This window comes from Betta splendens, chromosome 10 (genome assembly GCF_900634795.4).
Source record: "Betta splendens chromosome 10, fBetSpl5.4, whole genome shotgun sequence".
Classification (NCBI taxonomy): domain Eukaryota; kingdom Metazoa; phylum Chordata; class Actinopteri; order Anabantiformes; family Osphronemidae; genus Betta; species Betta splendens.
Window position 1 is genome coordinate 4,117,751 of NC_040890.2, and position 22,134 is coordinate 4,139,884.

Below are 22,134 nucleotides of genomic sequence, written 5' to 3' on the forward strand. Positions count from 1 at the left end.
TCCCATCCCAAGACAAAACCATTTATAAATTTAGCTACTCCGCCAATTTCTAATGTAATTAAGCACATTTCAACTTCGACTTTCAACTTCAAGGGATCCTTCAAATCCTCCGTAACCATTTTCCTTATGTTTGTAATTTTGTTTTTAAACCACTCCAACATGATCATAATTTTTACTATAGTTTCAGCTCAGCTTTAATATTTTGTATGTATGTACAGACCCAGGTTTCATCAGTTGAGTCAAATATCTAGGAAGCGACACCTGACTGCAAAAGTTTCCACTGTGCAGATGTTTAATAACTTGGGATTGAGCATCTGATTTTAAAGTTTTTATTTGTATTTCTGGAGAAGACCATAGGTTTTACAACAGATTTAATATTTCAGAGCTCTAGAGACAGGGAAAGAGCCAGAGTAGTATTCTATCGTTGACTGTTGCCATCAGCTGCTTATATTGTCAACAGGCAAACTCCTAATCACCATAGGAAAACGGAAAAAAGCATTTTGATTTAGTAAATAACATCCAGAGTTGCATCATTCAATTATTTCAGAAAGAAAATGAGAGAACAGGTCTCAGTATACATGTTTTAACAACTTATCGGTAAAAGGAGTGAGTCAATTAAGGAATGAAGGGGGAGGAGATGCTGAGATGTTTCTGGAAAAGAAAAACAGGGTCGAATAACATCGCATCTCGAGTTTCCAAAGAAACTTTACAAAAAGTCAACACACAAAAGAAGGACAAACAAAGGGGCGGGCGCATGGGGGAGGGAAGTGTGTCTAGGGTGGGGCAGGGGGCTACAGCCTCCACATAAAAAACAAATTATTTCAGAGTGGAGACTTATATATACACACAAATATATAGATAACACAGCTAACAAAGGCCTGTGTAGATCTATACATCTCCATCACATAGATAGCTATTATGGAAGGATAGACAGACTTTCTGTTTGTCGCTTGTCCAGGAAGAAAGACTTGTTGGTCCTGGGCACCAACGCTTCTGCAACTCAGCTCTGGGCAGAGAGCAGTCAGAAACCTACAGGCACAGAGAAACAGCGTCATTAGTAACGGGTTAGCACCAGATAAATACCCGCAGCACAGGGTTAGGAAAAGGCAGCATCGAAGACCAGTAAAGCAGAGTGATGGTTAAAAGAAGAGTATGTTTAAGAACAGGAACCATTTCCTGATGAGGCGCAAGACTGGAACACGTCATCAGAATCATGTCTGAGGAGTTTCCAGGAGGAGTCTCAACAGGTTGGTAAACAACATGATATCAAACAACTACAAACACTAGAAAACCACAAAAACACTTTAACTCCATGAAGTATCTTACTTTCAAACGTTCCTCTAGGAAATAGTTGCATGGGCCTAAAAATCTCAGACTTAAAATCAAACTTTTCATTTCAAATATGAAAAGTATCACTGTTAAAAACAAACCTGCCAAATAAATCCTCACCTTATGAAAACTTTTCATGTCTGTAGAATGTTTCATACATGTTCAATAAACTCATTTATGAAAGCAGTTTCTTAAACACTGAATTAGCTAAAGAGCAAAGCAACACTGAACAATGCATTCACACATCTGGTACCTTCAGGATGGAACACTACTAATGTGATGCCCTGAAAATTCAACCATAAGCCTCCAGATGGTTCAAAGTGCCAAAGTTTGACTGGACTCAAGAACAGAGATGACATTTCTCTGGCATCAGCTTCTCGGTCCTGGAAAATCTGGAAGAGAATTCAAACTTCCAAATCTTCTAATGATCAGCTGCATCTCGCCTTCCAGACCTCACAGCTCCTCATGCTTCTCTCTCAGTGCTGGTCTACTGGTGGTTGTAGAGGTTCTAAATGTAGAATGAAGGCAGAGCCTTTCGCCACAAAGCTCCTCTGTGGAACCAGCTTCAGGTCAGGTTCTACAAGGGGACACCCTCTCTACTTTAAGACCAGGGTAAGAACATTGTGATTAAGCATATACATCTCAATTTTCTACAGAGTGATTAGCTCTTCCCATCTCTTAATGCAATAAATAGTAAATTAATTAACCCATGTTTTATTTGGAATAGAAACACCCACAATTCAGATTCAGACTAGTGTTGCGGGAGGCAGCATAAGACCACGTCATCTAGATAAAACATTTCAGCACCTTATCCATGTGATAAGTCTGTTGCTTCAGGAATTCCTCTTTCATGTTGAGGAGAGGAGAAGTCTTTGCTTTATTGAGAAAAGCTCCACTTCTGTCCGTGTCGTTGCTGTGATCTGATCTACCACTGGTCTGATGTTATTTGCAAATGAGTAATTTCTGATTGGTTGGAGATGTTTCACTGTTCGTTTACTCTCTCTAATTCCCCAGTTCTGTTCTGTTGGAGTTGCTACATTGTGAATTTGACCTTGATTGTGTGTCAACTGTGGTCCTACAGATATCCTAACACTTCCTCCACGACTGTCCTGAGTAGATGACATTCCAGTTCTTGAAGCATGTGGTCTGGTCCCTTTCAATTCATTACTGGCGATGTGAACTGGCCCGTGCTGTATATCATGTATGTTGAATACAAACAGACAAAATCATTTGTCTGCACAATAACAGTTTAAGAACCCTAATGTGATATTCAGACCCACGACTGTTAAGCTTATGTTTGCTGCCGTGGCCTGCACAGAGAAAACGAGGCTCAGTGAGGAAAAACCTGTGGACTGACTAGACTTTTGTTCAGGTTAAGAATTTTTTTTAAAAGGTTGCCTTAAAATACTACTGGTTCTTGCAACCATGCATAATTCCCCCATCTAAAATACAGTTATGTATACATTGGCTAAATTCACATATTTCTTTGATTAAGCAACTTGTCTCACTCACTGCTTATTTGCTATCTACTCTGTTAACAATGATCTCTGAATCAAGCAACAATGGAAAATGTTTCCAACTAAATGCTGCAAAGAAATTAAAATTTGTAGTTCAACAACATACTTGTTAACTTGAATGTGCTTAAACATTTAAGTGTTGTCCAGACAAAAACTTAATGTTTACCTTCAAGAGTGTGAGTGAATGGACGCCACTATTCGTAAGGCATAAATTGCTCTTTCCAATTAATGCACACCACAAGCAAGTAAAACAGGAAAAATTGTCAAGCTGTTCAGTAGGAAGGAGAAACTGTAGTAGTATAGTATAGAGATGTTATATTGATAAAGACAGGATACAGAGGAGATCAGAAAATCAGCAATCAATGATGACATTCATTGTCCCATCCTGACAAAAAGGAACAGCATGGCAGCAAAGTTAGTAGCCAAATTCCCCAAGGACGTCTTTGCTACTGCAAGACAGACCAATTGTATCAAACGTTTGGATTTTCTGCTCCAAGGTGCCACCTTTGCCTTTTTTCACTGGCTTCATCATTATATTGGGGATAATGAAGCTTTATTTTTTTTTCCTTTACATTTCCAATCTAGTGGTTTTGGTCTTTGTAAAAAGGGGCACTAGGTGCAGGTTAGGGGGTAAAACAAAACTTAAATACTGAATAAAATGATGAGCAATTGGTGTCTGTAAAAAACGTCACTTGGCTGTTTGCTACTAACCTTTCATGTTAGGCTTGGGTTTGTCAGTTTGCTTGCCTGTGGGGGTTTGTGCCTGCTGGCCTTGGCCCCCGGAGGAGGCCCCTTGTTGGGCTGCTTTCTGTTTCAGCATGGTCCAGTCAAATGTGTAGTCATACTGATGGTTCAGAGTCCTGAAAGACAAACAAAATGGTAAAAAAAAAAAAAAACATTTTTAATATGTATTTCAGAAATTAAACAAGGAATTGATAAACGGAATTCATTAAATTCCAACAAAAATGGCAAAAAAGATCATCTGACATGGACATAGAAAAGTGCTCCTGAATTGTTCAAAAGCGCCTGTCTCTAACATTCCGCAGGTAAACAAGTAAATAGACTGAAAGGCACTGTAATTCATCTACCTAAAAAGGTAGAGGAAACACTGAAGCACATGACCACTGCTGTGAAAACAGACATTCAATAAATGCCTATAACCACAACCAAGATGCTTGACATGTTCTTGACATGCAAAGCCTGAGCTCATCTGAAATTAATGGTGCAAGGTAGGAAGGTGAGCTGTAGCACATCAATAATGCATTGCATAAAATCCTTTAAGAGCAACTTGTCTTGACAAAGCCTTATTCAGCATGATGGGCACCTGCTGAGGAAAAACTGATGAGTGGCTCCATGAACAAAACTAAATCTTGTGTCCACAGCAATTAATTGGACTTCACACGTCTGTGGTGGTGGATCAGTGCCCTATGTCCTATGTCCTGTCTCTGTGCGTGGCTCTTTACCTGAAGAGAATACGGAACAGTTGGCGCAGATACATGTAGTCTGGAGCCTCTTCAAAGCGCAAGCCACGGCAGTAGTTCAGGTACATGGCAAACTCTGCTGGGAAACCCTAAAAGTGCACAAATACTAGTCAGCCTTGTAGTGTGGTAGAACAGCATGCCCCATAACATTTTCCTGTTTAAGGCTCTCTTACCTTGCAGAGGACCTCCACAGGGGTGGACATCTTTTTCTCTGAAATCTTCTCATACTTCTGCTTCTTGGTGGCAGCCTGGCAAACATACAGTGTGAACAATGTTTTATGCCTCAAGGCTTTTGTTGCAGTCAGCCAATGAGAGTAAAGAAACTGTGGATCAAATAGACAAATGTTGACTACAGCTGTGTGCTGGATCAGTAAATACACACAAGGCCCAAGTGTGTAGTATTGCCTATGGAAGGGCCGAACCTGCTTTCGCCAACACCTCAATGTATAGAAGAGGACATTCTACATGGTTGACTTCTCATGGTGAAAATTATCTTTTGTGAGCACAGTTAATTGACTTTGTGCCTATTCATCAGAACCTTTGACATTATTCTCTACCTTGGTGCAGGATACTGCTCATTCAGGACATTGTAATTTATATATAACTTTAGGTGGTAACACAGGCTGAAATCTGAAGTATGCCTTAAGTCAATGTGGTAAAGGTGAAGCTACGAAGAACCTTTGGTCTATTTTAGTGACAGATACTTCAAAACCTCTTGCCATGTTTGTGCTGAAGTAATTCAAATGACTGAAGTCATGTCAAAATCTGAATGACGACTTCTTCACTATAAGCAAAAGGAGTTTGCATCCGGAGCACATGCTCACATCAGCAGTAATTGTTAATGTTAATCCACTTCTTTAAGAATCCATTGGTTCGGTTAAATGTAATTTTAGGATTAACTTACCCTAATAAGCAGTATATAAAGACTTAAATGCAATTTTGTAGTGATATTAGGTAAAGGTGAAAAATCATCTCTCTACTGTACTAATGTCTATACTTGCATTCTAGAGTGTTTAAACACTGGTGGCAAACTGCACTTGACTCTAAAAAGGCTAAAGTCTGTTTTGGGGGACCATGTTGCTACAGTAAAGCACAGCACCAATTTTGTGGCTGAAAAAAAAGTTTATATGCGCCACTTTCTCTCGAATTGGCCTGTCCAATTACAAACATCTTTGACATTAAACCAAAACGACAGAATTACAAGTTGTTACTAGCAGTAGAATTCTGAGCTGCTCCACCTGTTTGCTTTACACCACACACGGGGACACTACAGTGAGTAGGACACATTCTCTATAGCAGAAGTTGCACTAAGGAGCACAATATATTCATACCTTTAATCCTTGCCATGGCAAACTGGTTCTGTTGAAGTACATCAGCACGTAGCCTAGTGACTCCATATCATCACGACGACTGGAAACAACAATGAAGAAAGTTGTCGGCATAACCTCTAGCACCCGGAAAGAAACTTTCCATAAAGAAATGACAACAATTTAACGGTGTACTCTACTCAGTTGAAACCAGTTTGTATATTAGTGACACGCTTGAAACGCCTCTAAAGATGGAGAAGAGAAACCAACCTCTGTTCTATGCCCAGGTGTGCATTGATGGAGGCATAGCGTGCGGTGCCAGTCAAGTTCTTGTCTTCTCTATAGGGGATGTGCTGCCGTGTCCGGTTGTCTCTGTACTTCTTTGCCAAACCAAAGTCAATAAGGAACAGCTGTTGGAGAAGGAATAGAGATACAGTAGTTATTCCACAGTGACTATTTATTCCTTTACCCTGTAACAAATATACAGCATTGTCAAGTGGCAAGATAATCCTTTCAAAGTTTGTGCTGCCAAAAAAAAAAAAAAAAAAAAATTCACTGGATGAGAAGATCCTTCTAACAACATGAACATGTACAGGGAAGAAAACTGCCAAGTAAACGATTAAAAAAAAAAAAAAAAAAAAAGGTTGTTTTCATATTTTGAATGTCATAGTAATTTTACACAACTTCCAGAGACAGGTTATTTGTTTGAGACAAGAGGACCGTTTTTCAATTAGTACATAACGTTTGTAAGATGCAGTAGTTGAGGCAATCAGGTTTTATTCCATTAGAACACATTAGGTTTGGGATCCTTCTTGAATTAATAAAGCTCATCCAAACAGTTCAGAGTCTTAAATAAAGTGAAAAAAAAGCAAAATAAAATCTTACATTGTAATGTGCACATTGAATAAAATATTTAAAGCAATGTAACAAGTGTGTTAAATGTTAATCCACAATAAGCAGCCAAGTTTCCAGTGAGTATTGGCCGACTTCCATATCAATTTAAGCACCTAGTCTCCTGAAGCTATGCTGCCTTTGTAGAAGTCATTAACTCAACTCACACTTCCTTCACACCACTCCTACAGTCTATCTGAAGAACATTTAATTCACCATACAATTGACAGGTTGCTGCACTAGTTGGAGGGCTCTGCCTTTGTTGTCCCATGTTATCCTATTCCACACAGTACCAGCAAGATCAGCCCTAGTGGCCCATGGCACATAGTTGATCAATGTTGTCCTTGCCCCCCAAAGTTTCAGAGTAGTCTCCTCATCAAATGATACATCATTTTGATAAAAATACTACCACAAGTTAAAAAAAATACTGAACACTTGAACGCGTTAAAATCTGACTTTGACAAAACTGTTACAATAGTAAAATAGGACCATGAACGGAAGTAATTCTATGCTAAACATTGGTCTGTATTCTGCTATAACATGTAACATGATCAAATACATTACAATATGCTTTAACCAAATGAGAGAACCACGATCTAAAATAAAACACTCAAGTTAACATACTGGCTACTCCAGTCAAATTACACAATCGTCTAGTGGGTCACTTATACAAGTTTAAACAGTACATACATTTTAAATCAACTGGATTAAAGCTTTGGTTAAACTTTCTACCATCAATATCATCTTTGTGCAGATGAATCATCAAGCACCAAACACCCCCATAAAACATACACAAAACAAGTTAGGGTAACAAAAGGTCCAGGTGATCTTTCCGGAGGTAAACATACAACGTAATGAAAGCGAGTCTGACCATGTATGGGTAGTAGAAGCAGAAGCAGCCAATGTGATATTCCTGATAAATCATGTGGTCGCCACATTGGCCTGAGAATAGTTGGAGATTTAGAAGGGGACTGTTGCACAATTGCATCTGGCTTTAAAACTAGTCATGTTTTGGTGTTTACCACCAACATGTTAAAATTCCTGAGCTTATCCAAATTAATGTAAACAGATTCAAGTCTGACAACCATGGGTTTTTAGTCTGGACATGAAACGCAACGGCATATATATTTTACAAAATGCATATCAATTCAAAACTGATGTTGGCAGAGGTTAAAATAATCAGAAACCTGTTAGGTTTCATAATACGAGAAGTGATTTCTTAATAGCTACACTACTTTAGCAATTTGAGTTTGTCAAAGGTTGCTTGGGTGTGATTTGTGCGCTCTAATTCAATTTACAGTTTGAGAATAATATTTTAACAAAATTTGCTTTTCGGTGTCTAAATATCAATATACTGACTCATTTTCCAGCTGTGTTTGTTTTACTGCCCAAAGACAATTAAAGCTTCACAGATTCCACAGGTAAAACCTAAGGGTGGCTTTAACCTAGCTGCCCGCTTGTGTCATGTATAATATGCCACTGGAGGTTAAAAATGTAAACGTTTAGTACTTGTTTAAACACAACTGATAAAAGAACATGTCAATAGGGAAGAGGGGTAATTAAATTAGATTAGTGATTCTCATATTTCAAGTCCTACTTAACTAGTCTACCATCTCATGGATCTGATAAGGTACGACTTCTCTTGTCTCTAATGCTCATTCCTACAGAACTAATCAGAGTTCCTTATTCTCAGGCCAATAATTAAAGACTGCAACAGAATTTAACTGAAAAACAAGAAAGCCACTGAAGAAAGGTGAAGCAAACAAGAACAATTGCTACTTGCTTGGTAATTCCACTGTGAGGAGGATTCTATGGGTATGAATTCAAGATGGTAGTCTAACTAAAACCTGTGTAGTTATGGTTGCAAAGCGACAACTGCTGTTGTGAGGCAGCTGGTGTTGTGGTAAAGGTCACACCTGGTTTAATCCTGAGAAAGATGGGTCCTGAGAAGAGCTAACAGCCAAGCTTCTTTTCCTCTTCCCCACTGACGAGTCTAAACACTAGGGCAGACAGTAGAGGGGCAGGGGTCAAAAATCACACAGCCTCTATCCACCTTCAGTCACAATTAGTATGAGCACAACAGGCACTTCGGGTTGGATCCACATGAATTGCTTCCTACGATTAAGTGTCCTGTACAGCTAGATTTGCAGAACCTTCTGTACAAATAAGTGGAGACATTTTAATTTTAACATGTCTGACAGAGACAACGGCCAGTGCAGACAGGCAACACGATACTTAGGAGAGATCTTGGGGACAGAGGAAGATGGTCAGGAGCCAATAGTTGTCTATGCTCCACCAGCAAGAGCATATCTCCACTAACAAGGATGCCTTTACAGATATCTGAAGAGGTTGATACCCAACCATTTCTCACAGGCCACCAATAGCCCCTTTTTTTTTTAAACACAAAAACATTAAAGTCATAGGCACAATAGACAGGGTAGTATTTTATATTGTTTATACAACAAAGGCCTTAGGCCAGGTAGAAAAGATGCAGGTGACTCAATTTTGATTTTCTAGTATGCCTATGCAAATAAAAACATTTTTTAAAAAAGGAGGCGCTACCAGTTAAAATGTTGTCAGTAGGGGGTCAAACATCAGCTTGTAATTATGTTCAACACCTTTTCATGCCTACATGTTTCCAGTCAGTGGGCTTTTAGTGTTCTCACACCAACACCATACAATCTGACAAGTTCCAGTGAAAAGTTAAAATAACTCAATGACAAAGAATTCACTACTTACTCCAACCCAGACACACTGATGTAAGGACCAGCTAAAATGCTCCAACATTAGAAGAAAAAAAAAAAAAAAAAAAAAAAAAAGTATCTAGGAATGAAGACATGTATGCACACGATTGACTGGTCACAATTTGTCACCACCTGCATTTTAATGACCCATTCAGAAAGGCTGGATGGCTTCATTTGAGCATTTCTGGGAGAGACATTATTTAGAAATGAAATAAAAGCATCTTAGGTGTATAGTACACAGTTAAATACAAAGTAATTATATAGAATTATAACTTAACTGTTAGTCTTTTGCAGCTGCTATTGAGAGATTTTGTTTTACTACAGACAAATATGATATATTCTACAAAAACTAGCAATTAAGTAGATTTATTTCGAATTATAATATAACTGAATATTTTAACATAAATAACATGAAAATATAGTGAACAAAAAAAGATAGTAATATAAACTCCTCTACTACTACTATGATGACAGGCTCCACTAATGAGCTAGTCGGTAGACACACAGCACTCAGGGTTTTATGATTATGCCTCTTCACAACCTAGAGAAACCCACCAGATAAATGACAGCTGAAACAACTTGCTGGTTGTGCAGGACTAGATACCAAAACCAAAAACAAGACAAGCCCAAAACATTGTGTCGTCAATAACTTAAATTAAGTTATGATTACCAGTGACTAATGCCAAACCTGTGCATGTTTAGATACAGGGAGTTTGGAATGTGAAAGCTTGAGAGCAGGAAACTGCATTTTTCTTCCACTTGAGAAAACATTTATATCACACACACACACACACACTTTTTGAAGAGAATTAGTGTCGTTTTCCATTTTATATTTGCTGTATATTTATGTATATTTACTCATCCAACGCCTTTATTCGATGAAATAGTTTATTTAATACTAGATTACCAAAAATACTCTATAGGTGCAGCCCTAAATGCTCTAGTGGAAATGTGCCACTCTAGAAACAGAAAGCTGCCACATAGCAGATGAACGTTTTGATGCATAGTCACAAAATAATATTGCAATACTTGGGTGTATCAATATTTACAACATCTGTCTCTGGTGGAATAGCAGGTTAGGAATTTAGAGTATAAACCTCAGGAACAAAGGGTGCATTTACATGGACTCAGGTAACCAGGTTAGAGTCAGCTTTCTTGGGAGGGTTGATTATTTAAATTTCAAATAAATGGGATACACCTGGTTAATATATATGGGATAGGGAGGAGAAAATCATTTATCCAGGTACATGTTTGAAAAACTAAGCTTTCCTGCGGATGTCTAAAGAAGTTACTTTTCATATATTCTGTATCTCCCAATGATCTAAGTGTACATGCATGACAAAGGCAAGACATTCTCAAGGAGTGGATATAGAAAAAAGACCACATGCAGCGAAAACAAAGAAATGCCTCAATACCAAAAATAAAGCACTGAGTCCACAGATGTCTGATAGCATAGTGCCAAGTATTTCCTTAATTCAGGCTCCGTCAGTCAGCGATTAGTCAAGTTTCTGAGTAACCACTTAAAAAGATTACACACAAGAAAACAACAAAACATGAATTACACATATACAGTGCCTACATAAAGTATTTACCCACCATAGACATTTCAATTGACTTTGTAAATCTTTAGACTTCTGTAAATGAAATCATTTATTTTTGTAGAAAACATATGTACTGTCAGATCAAAGCATAAACACAACCATAGTAATATTTTTTTAAACAACATAACTGAAAATATGCAAAAGCTCAACAATTAGCTAAATGAAAATCAAATACAGCATACATTCTTAGCCAAGGTTCCTCTTGATGTTTTACTTTTCGTAGGCACTGTATAACAAGGATTTTAGTAGTAGTAGTAATAATAATAATAATAATAATAATAATAATAATAATAATAATAATAACTCAAAAGTCCAGCTCAAAGTCCAGCACAAATTCCACCAATGCCCTTAAACTATTGCATCTATATAAAAAAAAAATAAATTAAAAAAAAAAAAAAAAGATATATCCACTACTACTCAAATAAACGAAATATCCATCATTTTGCCAGTCAACAACATTATAAACATAGATACTACGAAAAAGTGATGGTTGTTCAAGTCAAAGCCAATGAGTAATTGTTTTAGGGGTAGCAAATATAGAAGCTAAAAAAAATCATGAAAAAAATATAATGCAAAAAGTTTAGATTATTTGGGAATCAGGACTGACTACAACTATCTGCTGTTAGCTCCACCACTGTCACAGGTTTTATATGTGGTGTGAACTTACCTTGTTACAATGACGACCAATGCCCATGAGAAAGTTATCTGGCTTGATATCTCTGTGGATGAAGTTCTTTGTGTGTACATATTCGATTCTGCTGATCATCTGAAGACAAAAATGAGCTTTAGTTAAATAGACAATGTAGAGAACAACACAGACAGACATTTCCTAGACTAGTGGGGTGTGCTCTCATGTACCAGCAAAGAGAAAAAAAAAGGGGGGATGGGGTGTGTTTAAAGCTTGATGGATGACCGGACTAAGTGTTTATACAATTAAAACTAACTGACTGCAACTGTCAATTGTATCATAAAAATAGTGAAGAATTCTACAGCACAATACACAGTAACTGAGTGTAAGTGTGTGTGCGCGCATGTGATTGGCCAATGCAGGTCTAGTCAGAAATCACTGAGTGACCAACACACCTTCTTCACACGTTAAATTAGCACTAACGCATTTTCTGGACTATAAGCCGCTACTTTTTTCATGCCATTAGAACCCTGCCGCTTGAAAAACTGTGGCTATTTTATGGATTTCACTGGTTTAGGAGCTTCATGTAGCCGAACACGGCCGAGATGTTTACACCATACAGATCCGACTGAAAGCTGGCTTGCATGTTGTATGAAGTAGTTGCGAGGCCATTTAGTGTTCATTTAGTGGTCTTAATGCACAAAAAGGCAGCAGTAAAAAGCGATTACTTTTGTGGTACACTGCTGTACCTTTTTTCTTTAAACCAGCAGTGTTACATGCACTATTAAAAAAACATTTACCGTATTAAACTTTTTAAAAAATAAAATCAGGTGGGTGCGACTTAAGTTTGGGTTTGCTCTATAGCCCGGAAAATATGGTAGTTTAGCAAAATGGCAAAGTAGCACACATGCCATGCTAATAAAAAGCAAAAAAAAAAAAAACAAAAAAAAAAAAAAAAACTGCTCATCGAAGGCTAGTTTTCCAACTATGGGATGAACCTGTACTGACCACATGTCACTAGAATATCTCTCTACCCACATAAAGCTAGCAAGTCTATACCAAAATGGTTTCCCCTTAAGCTACATTCACCTCTTTGCTAAAACAACTAAAATAGAGGTGAATGTGTTTTAGCTACCTGGTCCGCCAACATAAGAACAGTCTTCATTGTGAAGCGGCGAGAGCAGAAGTTGAACAGGTCCTCCAGACTGGGTCCAAGCAGGTCCATGACTAGGACATTGTAGTCTTTTTCTTGGCCATACCACCTGGTGACAATCAGGAGAAAATTTGTTTAAAATATTGTTACAGGTGACTGAGGTATTCAAGACATTTTCTGAAAGGGTACATACAGAATAATTGCTTAAACAAAACATTAAAAACACAGCTCATCGCAGGCACAAATTTACCACTACTGTGATTAGACACACAGAAACAATGTTTAGACATTTTATTGGTGGCAACTTCTTTTATTCACTCTGAACTAGCATACAGTGCCTTGAGAGCACTCTGGTAGCACTTACACACAGGCACTCCCTGATGCTGGCAGCTAGCTTGGCTGTTTGACCAGTTCAGGCTGAGTTACAATATTTCATTGTGTCATTAACAGGCTCATAAATCCTTAACCATAGGCTACTTTAATTAGCCTGATCTTCAGTTAAATTGTTATTTTGGCCTGTCCTGACCTTAGCCTTTTGCTGCACAGACTGCGGTTTTAGCCATTAAACTACAATAAAGCAGCAGAAACAAAACTTATCAAGCAGAGCCTTGCAGTTGTTCTCTAATGTGAGGTGGATCTGTAAGGGATGTGCCCAGTTCAGCATCCGAGAACCACCTATTAAATTCCAAGTACACACATCATAATGTTACCGTTTTAATTTATAATGTCAAAAGTTTGCTTAGATATCTACTCTAAGCATTTTTTGAAAAGTGGTTGGGTACGAGCAAAAATGTGAAGTCATTCACTTTAACTCAAGATAAAAACATGTAATCAACATTGACAAAAGTTAGGGGATGACTAATTATATTATCATACTAGGTTACATACCTGAAACATAGCAGAATAACATTGCCTTAGCATACATAGTGCTTGTAAATTTTATTTTTTTTTATTAATTACCATTTACACTGAAGACCCCACAGCATCACTGAGCTTGTTTGAACAGACAGAGGGCCATGGTCTAAGACCCGAAGTACACCAGAAAATAAACTGAACACAAAGGAGAACTAACCTGGATAGAGGGCCTGTCCTCTGAATTCTACAGTACAAACTCTCCTTTCAACTACATCCTGCACACAATCAGCTGTTTTTACATATGGACGATATAGAGGACATTGAATTGCCACATGCACCCTATTTCAGACAATTTAATGGTTGTACATCATGCATCATAATGGCAGCTTAAAGGCATTTTACACAAGTACTTGGGTCTGTAATTTCATTTGAAGGTGAGGCTAGATGAGGTTTTGTTGCTTTATCATCTACTAATCAGCCATGGTTTGGACATGCCAGTGACAAAGTTTCCTAAAAGCCTCACTTTATTGGTCATCATTACAACATATGTAGCTGCACAATGCTTCACAGGGACAAGGAATCACCTTCAAACAAGGAACATTAAGTTGTCTGAATTAATAATAATAATGCCAAAAAAAGCTGGTCTCAAAACACAGTATAGACCAGAGCCAATTCTGCTATCAAAGCTGCAACCTGCAAATTTATATTTATGCAGACTAAGGAAAAGCTCACCCAAAAACACTTTAGAGTAAACCTGATTGTTATTTGCTTAAAGCAGTGTTGATTTGAGATTAGACATGTAATACTGTAGTTTGTACTTTTAGTACTTGTTTTTATTGGAAAAAAAAAGACTAATTACCAAATGAGGAACTTTAACACCCCGAGTCATTTCCTTGAATTTACTAAAGACTGTGTAAAGCAACAAGGCAAGACTGACTATATAAACAACTATGCCAGGTTGTAAGAGCAGTGGAACAGCAAGAGCAGGTTTAACAGGAACCACGTGTATGTAGTTTCACTACTACACTTTCAAAAAAGTACCAGGTTAACACTAACTATGCAAAACTGATCTCATTTACACACAAATACAAATACATCTAAACCAAAGTGCTTAGATCAATAAGAGCACTTCTTTACATTGAGGCCTTAGTAAAAAGGTGTATCTTGAGCTCAGGTCACAAGTTCAGAGCTCTACAGTCACTATTTCCTGACACACACTTTACTTTAAGTCATTTTACCAGGTGTGCAGGTTTATACTAAACAGTCTAAAACAGTGAGTATACAACACTATTTTAGTTTGCAGTTTTTGACTGAAGAAAAAGAAATACCAATGTATACTGAATCTAACACGCTAATGTAGACTGATTTGTTTTAGTGTTAAAATGTTTACCCTTAAATAGTTTATCTTGAATTGAAATTATCTGTATAGATTCAGGTGAAAATGTCATAGGCACACCTAGTTATAGGTTTACTCTAATCTAAAAGCCATGTTTTTGATAGATTATTTTGGAAAAAAAAGGTAGATGTTGTGGTTTATTAGTACTATTTATATACAGATATAGAATATAATTACTTTTTCCTATTATTTAACATAGCCTTAGTGATGGGCTGAATTAATGAAACACCCATCCATCCTCCTGCTATGACTCCTCAATAACATTTTATACAGCCGTGTGGGAAATCAAAAGCTGCTTACACAGCCCTGCACATAATGACATTATCCAGGAGAACATGAATGCCAGTCGGCAGCCCAGAAGTTACCTGGCTATTACCCTGGGAAAGACTAAATGACACTATACTTAATATACACGCACACAGCTAACAAACTAGAAATGTATATTAAAAAAAGATGGAGAACAGTGCTGTGGTGGCAACAAAACTGGAAAGGTGTACACCAAATAGTGTACCTATCTTAGTACTGCAAATTGACCAATTATTTGTAATATTGATTTTCAGGTTATGCGTTACCACGCAGCATAACACCTCCACATTTAAATCAAGAAAAAAAGTCAAACAGGCTCAGTAAGACGGTTATTCTATACGCAAATGAGTCAAACTAACAGTAAGACTAAAGGCTTTAAACACTTCCACCACATGGTGCATTCAGGGCTAGTGGTTACCAGCATGAAACTGGGGCAGGGCTGTGTAGGCTTAACATTACTACTTGGTTCAAGTGGGTTCTGGGGGAACCTGTTGTAGCCGTTACCTGCCCGTTGGTAAAATCCATCTATGCAAATAGTGACAACATGCTGTAACAGCATTTTGCTTAGTTTGTTGTTTTCCCTTCTGCGATCCGCCGCCATTTTCTAACAGGGCAGAGGAAGACATGTTGGGAGCCAACAACAAAAGAGGAGCGGCCATTACCAACCGCATACTTTCTTTACCTCACTTTGTTTTTCCACCGTTAACGTGCGACACTTGCGTCTAAACACACACGACACCGACCAAATGACGGTGTGGAGCAAACATCCACGACATTATGCGTTTGGTACGAACACCTCGTTGCTAGAACAGACAAAGTAACGCTTGGCTCATTAGCAGGCCTAATACCAACAAGGTCGGCATCGCTTTAGCTGTGACACAAGTGCGATTCTGCAAATAAAACCAGCCAGACCTACAAATAATACTTGACGACACCAACGTGTGCCGCTGGACGCAGCGGGCCGAGGCCCGAACCCTCCGCCGCTTACCTGATGTGAGGGATCCCGACGCCACCTTGTAGAATTTTGTACAGCTTGCTCTCGTATAACAGTTGTGGATGTCGGGCTTTCTGTGACTCCAGTTTTACAGCTACCTCCTAAAATGACAGAATAGTAGAACATTTACGCTCTAACATTTCCAGTTGGTACTTGTCACTACGCCAAGTTAACATTACAAACAAACGCCCGATGACTCCGTGTAAACGGAGAGGTTTCAGCAAACTAGCGTAACACAAGCGTTGCTAGCAGATTTAGCCCAATCATTCCACAACTCCTAAACAAGTTTGAAGGTCTGCAATACGTTTTACTCACTAAGCATTGGCTTCTGTTTAGAAAGTCGACATTATGAGAAAATGATTATTTTAAATCAGAACTTACCTCTCCATTTGTGATGTTGATGGCCAGATATATGTCGCCGAACGATCCCGATCCGATTTTTCTGACAAGCTTGTATTTTCCACCGACTATAAATTCAGCTTTGGAGCCACTGCTACTCGCCATAATATCCACCAAATAACAATTTCCACTTGAGTCACTTTAGGAAATGTCGTGCGGTAGATAAACTGCTTAGCAGAACATATAGAGTCCTGTCCGGATGGTAAAACTGGACTAATGCTAGCCCTTACGCCAAATATTTTTTAAGAAAAAGGTTACTCCTGGTGTTATTCGCTTTACTCATAGACTAAATGCTACAGCGGGTCTCTGGAAAAATAAAATCTGCGAACATCGATGTATATACAGCAAAAGGAAACTTCAAAAAGCCTACGGCCTTCACCAACCACCCAGCTACCTCCGAGTAGCAGCTTGCGCTAGTTAGTCAAATCCAACGCTGGGTATCATTAGCATCAAGCTAACTCTGTCGTGGGGACCTTCGTGAAAACGCCTTCTGTCCTCCGCGACGAGGGTCAAAAGATGCCGTTTAAATTAAAGTTCCGATGGTACCGCTGCGTTTGTTCAATCGAACCACCGTTTTCGGCCAACGTCAAAGGGTCGCAACCATCTGTACAAAGCGTAACCGACTCACTCCGCCATCTTGTCTTCTCTACCCTTTCTCTCAGCTGCTTGACGTTCGGATACGATTAGCTAAGGTTAGATATCTACGGGATGCTTTACGTGCTGTCGGAAATAACGTAGTCAAGACTCATGGTACATAAAAGCAGCAACTCACTCTCAATAACTCACACTTTTTACTAGAAAAAAACTATGACAAAAACAAAGCCTTGTTTAGTCAACAAATTACATTATTGATTCATATTACGGGCTCGGTTTTATATCTATGAATATCTATTAGGCCTTCAGCAAACACGTTTGTGTTTGATCTTTGATTCTTATCTGTTGCATATTCAGTTTCCAAATCTTGCATGAAATATAAAAACACAGCTTTAATAATGGCCTAGGAGCCATGACTAACACAGCAGCACATGCACATGCGGGTGCTACAACTGACGCAGTAGTCTGTCAGCAACTATATGATGCATCTTTTGCTGTTTGATTCCTTGTTTTAATAATATTATCCTCAGAGTCTTTAGGATAATAAGGAATTGGGACTCCTGCCCCAGCACATACTTGGATCCACTCGCTTTTTAAATAACGTGACCTTACAGCAACATAAAGGAAAGTTACATTTATTTAAAAAATATATTTTATGTATGCATTGTGACTAAGTAAGGAAATATAAATTGCCTAAATTAAATTCAGATTTGTGCTTTTGTTTTAGTAAATGAAACTAACTAAGAGTTTCAACAAAGCCAGGCTCCTATGCTGCTGTCACTACAACCAGCAAGAGAGCTGATCTTCTAGAAATAATGTGTAAAAAATGTCCAAACTGAAGTTGGGCCACATGAGACGTTTTTTCCTACAGTACATGAATGCTTCATAAAGGTGGGGACTACCTTGGTGTGGGCTTGTTGCTTCAGGTACAGGTGAAGAAAAGGATTGCAATCCAGAAATTCCAGTTTGAGTAACAGCCTCGTGGTTTAACAGACAGTACAAAGGTGGCCGTTTAAAATGCAACAAACATTTACATTCATGTCACTTGTATAAAATGAAAAACCCTTTCAATTCTAGTCTCAAGTCTCAGAGGAGCTACTTTAGTCCAGTCTGCAAACCGACAAACATCATCATACACAGTGTGTTTACCTGAAGTAAATAAATAAATAATCCTGTTAATTATTTCAGAGCCATTGAGGTGGATTGTGTTGATTTGGGGCTATTTGAAAAATGGAGGGCTTTCTTTGACACTACACATGACATTAGGTGTTTCTCAATACAGTGTACGCAACATTTGGAACCCTGTACTTGGACGTCCAGACTTGTCAAGCTCCGTTTCAGAGTCATGACTGCTAAAGATGGGAGGACACAGAAGGCTTAAGACACACTTGCTGACATCACCGTTTTTTAATTAATCAGGATCATAATGTAATATTGTCCAGCAGCCAGCATAGACTGTCCACAAGTGTTAGTGATTTCCCAGTCTCTCAGAAGGTTACTTCTGGGAATTAACACTACCGGGAGGAGGAGTCCTCATATTGTGTGCAGTACGGGAGGGATCTGTGTGAACACAGGTGTGAATGGTTATTCTGTCATATTAAAATTACTTGTGCTTTAACCTCATATATAAGAGTCTTTGGCCCATTTGGAGTGAGTGAGTGACATCCTGTTTATGGGTGTGTTTATATATTTCTTATATTTGAATTCTGATGTTTATTATTCTTTAGTTTATTTAATTGTGTGAGGTGGAGGATTTATTCTGATGGTTTTATTGCTGAGCAGTTCATCTGCGGCTCCAATCAGGAGAGTTGAGGCAGGTGAGCCTGTACAGAGCCTCTTTGCTGGTGAAGGCTGGGTGGGGGGTTCGCTGGGAGGAAGGGCCCATGCTATATGTTAGTGTAGACCGGGTTTAAAAATGAATGATGCTTTGGATGAATTTACATTGATATTGCCATTGCTTGGGGTAGTTTGATAGTGGAGCCTGGACTGGTACCTGGGTTTCTTTGTTCACCTCTCCCAGTCTTACCTGAGCAGGTGGTACATGCCGCCCAGTCAGTCATCCGTCTTGCTAATCTACCTGGTATTTGTAACACATCTTGTTTGTTTTGTTCATACTGCTGCTGAAACAGGAATTTCTCCACTGTGGCATCAATAAAGTCTTGTCTCATTCTGGGTGAAACCATGTCATGTAAAGGACATTGTTTTGTAGCCAGTTTATGTATTGAAGAATATTCTGAATAATTTTGTGCTTTTTTGTTTCCATCGTGCTTCTCTCTGTAACTTCTTTGCTCTGAGTCGTGGTTTATGGCTGAAACCTACCATCTACCATCAGGTGGAATTTCCCTGGATTCATTCGTTAGTCAGTGTCTTCCCGTTGTTACTGTGGATAGACTGATTTCTCCTCAGTAGCCAGCCTGCATCGCTCCCCTCCCCTCCCCCATCAGCACATCTCCCATCATTCATTGATCTCAGCTGAGTCACCTATGTACTCATGGAAATCCTATTTTCAAGTCATTTGCTGGGATCTGCACCACGTCCACCTGTCTCTCTCTGTCTCCTTAGAGACTGAAGGGACAGTTTAGTTCTGACGTATTTCTGGATTACATTTTGTCATCTGCAACTTTCGTTCTACACTGGACTGGATTTTAAAAGTAAACCTTCCTGCTCGTTAACTCGTTTGCCTTCAGATGAATACTAGCTTCCAGGAGTCTTCGAGTTCAGCCCTTGGATCAATATGCGTACTGGTCTCAACAGCGCCCTCTGTTGTCAGTCTTAGTACTCACCTGCAGGGACGTGCACAGGGGGGCGAGGGCCTCGAGCCACTGCCCGTTTGTCCTCACAGTCCGAAGTGCCCTTAAAATGGGAATGTTATTTTTTCCTACTCCACTCCGGGTTTTACTTTTCTCTCAGAGGCCGAACGGCCGCTGTCTGTCTGTCTGTCACGCTATACACCGCTTTTTTATTTCCCACTCACTCCCAAACACGAGCAGTCAGTCAAACAGTCACTCGCTTCGGTCAACGCTCGAGCTTTTTTGTTTTGTAACGAAAGCAAGGAAATTTTCGAGTCTTGTCTACTCAAAGTGTTTTTGGATGTGTGTGCCTTCACGTGTGTGTTGTATAGCAAATGAAATTGCACGCAGTTGACTTCATTAAATATGAGGCAGAGGGCGAGTCAGAGAATGAGGCATCAGTCAGAGCAGGCAGTTACACAGAACGCTGTAGCTCACACGTCCAAAGTCCAAACACACATTTGCTCCACACTGTCCTTCTGTCTATCATGTCTATCATCTCATCCGTCCATCTGTCTGCGGTCAGACTAGTTTATTTCTTTTTGTCTGACGTGAAATCAGATCAGTTCTACTTGAGTCTGTATTATCAATATAATTTGTTTGCTCAATGTCAGAATAATGACAACAAGAATTTATTAGAGAAGTTTTATTTGTACTTTCTTCTAAGTCAGAAGTTTACAAACAATAACATTTCCTCATAATGACTTAGGAACCTTCTAATAGGAATAGAAGCATTTACTATGGAAGCCAAAAAAGTTCATGCATACAGGGACACAGATGATGAACTAAACTAGAACCTAACTGTTATATTTTGAAGAAAAAGTGGAAGCGCACAAAGATGAGAATGGGAATTGGAAAAAAGTAATGTCATGTTTCCTACTAGCCAGGTTTTCTGCAATACTCCACATCAGTTTAGTTCCTGTTTTATCATGTCTGGCAACACAGAAAGCAGCATATGTGCTGTAAGTTGTTCAGTACGTCCTACAGATGATTGATCAGACTTGATCAGCTGGTAAGTGGCAATCAGATCCATCCATCCATCCTTTTTCTACTGCTTATTCCCATGCGGGGTCTAGGGGGTGCTGGAGCCTATCCCATCTATCTATAGGCGAGAGGCGGGGTACTTCCTGGACAGGTCGCCAGTCCATCGCAGGGCGGCAATCAGATCAACAATGTTATTAAAGGCACAATAACGCTGAATGAATGCCATGGGTGTCAAACATGGGCCAGAGTAACTTCTATGTGTCCAGCTCTCTCCTGTTTTCACTAACAAACCCCAGATCTGCAGCTTCAACCAATCAGCAGAGGCAATAAGGACTTGCACACAGCATCACATAGGGCTGTGGAACATTTGGTTCTGGTTGGAATCTGACCAATGACATAAAATGCACCATGCAATGTTGTCCAAGAAAATCAGTGACCACAAATGTAGTTTAATCCTGCACACATTTAACATGCTTTGCAATAAGTCTGTTTGTACGCATGCGTGTTTGCTGCCTGTCCTTTAAGCTGCACCTCCTGCAGTGGCATCTTCCTAAATGCTGGAATAATACATTATGATGACACACTGCATTTGACAAGACAAATGTGGCCTAAAGGTCCCGTCCTGAAGGGCCTTGCCGTCTGGGTGAGGAAGCACCTGGAAAAAAGCTCTGGTTCAATAATGTTAGACACTATTGGACCAATCATGTCCTGCGTGGGCCTGGGACCACCACAGTACAGTTACATTACTGGATACATTAACACTTCACTAAACTGACTAAACTGATTACTATTACAGTATATGTTGCTGCTCATACACCAATGATTGTTTTCCTGCACTCAATCTTTGGCCGTTGTCTTTTAACTCCTGCTGCAGAAATTATAAGTCGGGCAAATGTTATGGGCAAAATATGTTTTGTATCAAAAATTAAAAAAACAAGAAAACACAAACCAAAATTCTGATAGCTTCAACTAAAATACTGAGAAATTACAACAAAGATGAATAAATTAAAAAAAAAAAACACAAGCTAGCCTATAAGTAAACACCTGATGAGGTGACGGTTTGCTCTCAGACTGACTGCACGAGGCACTGGACCCGGTCCACTTCAAAACAATAACTCATCAGTTGAATCAACGGACTAATGTTAACAGGAGTCAGACACGCTTTC

At 39.0% G+C, this 22,134-nt stretch overlaps 1 protein-coding gene across 4 annotated transcripts; it reads right to left on the reverse strand.

Moving 5' to 3' along the window:
* Positions 1-315: 315 nt before the first annotated feature.
* csnk1a1 (casein kinase 1, alpha 1) lies at positions 316-17,284 on the reverse strand. Of its 4 annotated transcripts, none has more exons than XM_029165483.3 (11): positions 16,584-17,284; positions 16,197-16,303; positions 12,634-12,760; positions 11,538-11,636; positions 8,442-8,525; positions 5,905-6,044; positions 5,659-5,737; positions 4,501-4,575; positions 4,310-4,416; positions 3,594-3,706; positions 316-1,029 (listed from the first exon to the last, which is right to left on the reverse strand). In XM_029165483.3, the coding sequence occupies exons 1-11, from the start codon at positions 16,704-16,706 to the stop codon at positions 1,022-1,024; spliced, it is 1,062 nt and encodes a 353-aa protein (XP_029021316.1). In that variant the 5' UTR covers positions 16,707-17,284; the 3' UTR covers positions 316-1,021. The 4 variants fall into 4 exon arrangements, with proteins under 4 accessions (XP_029021316.1, XP_029021314.1, XP_029021317.1 ...); XM_029165481.3 differs by having other exon boundaries at positions 3,558-3,706; XM_029165484.3 differs by lacking the exon at positions 8,442-8,525 and having other exon boundaries at positions 3,558-3,706; positions 16,584-17,282.
* Between the last annotated feature and the right edge of the window lie 4,850 nt (positions 17,285-22,134).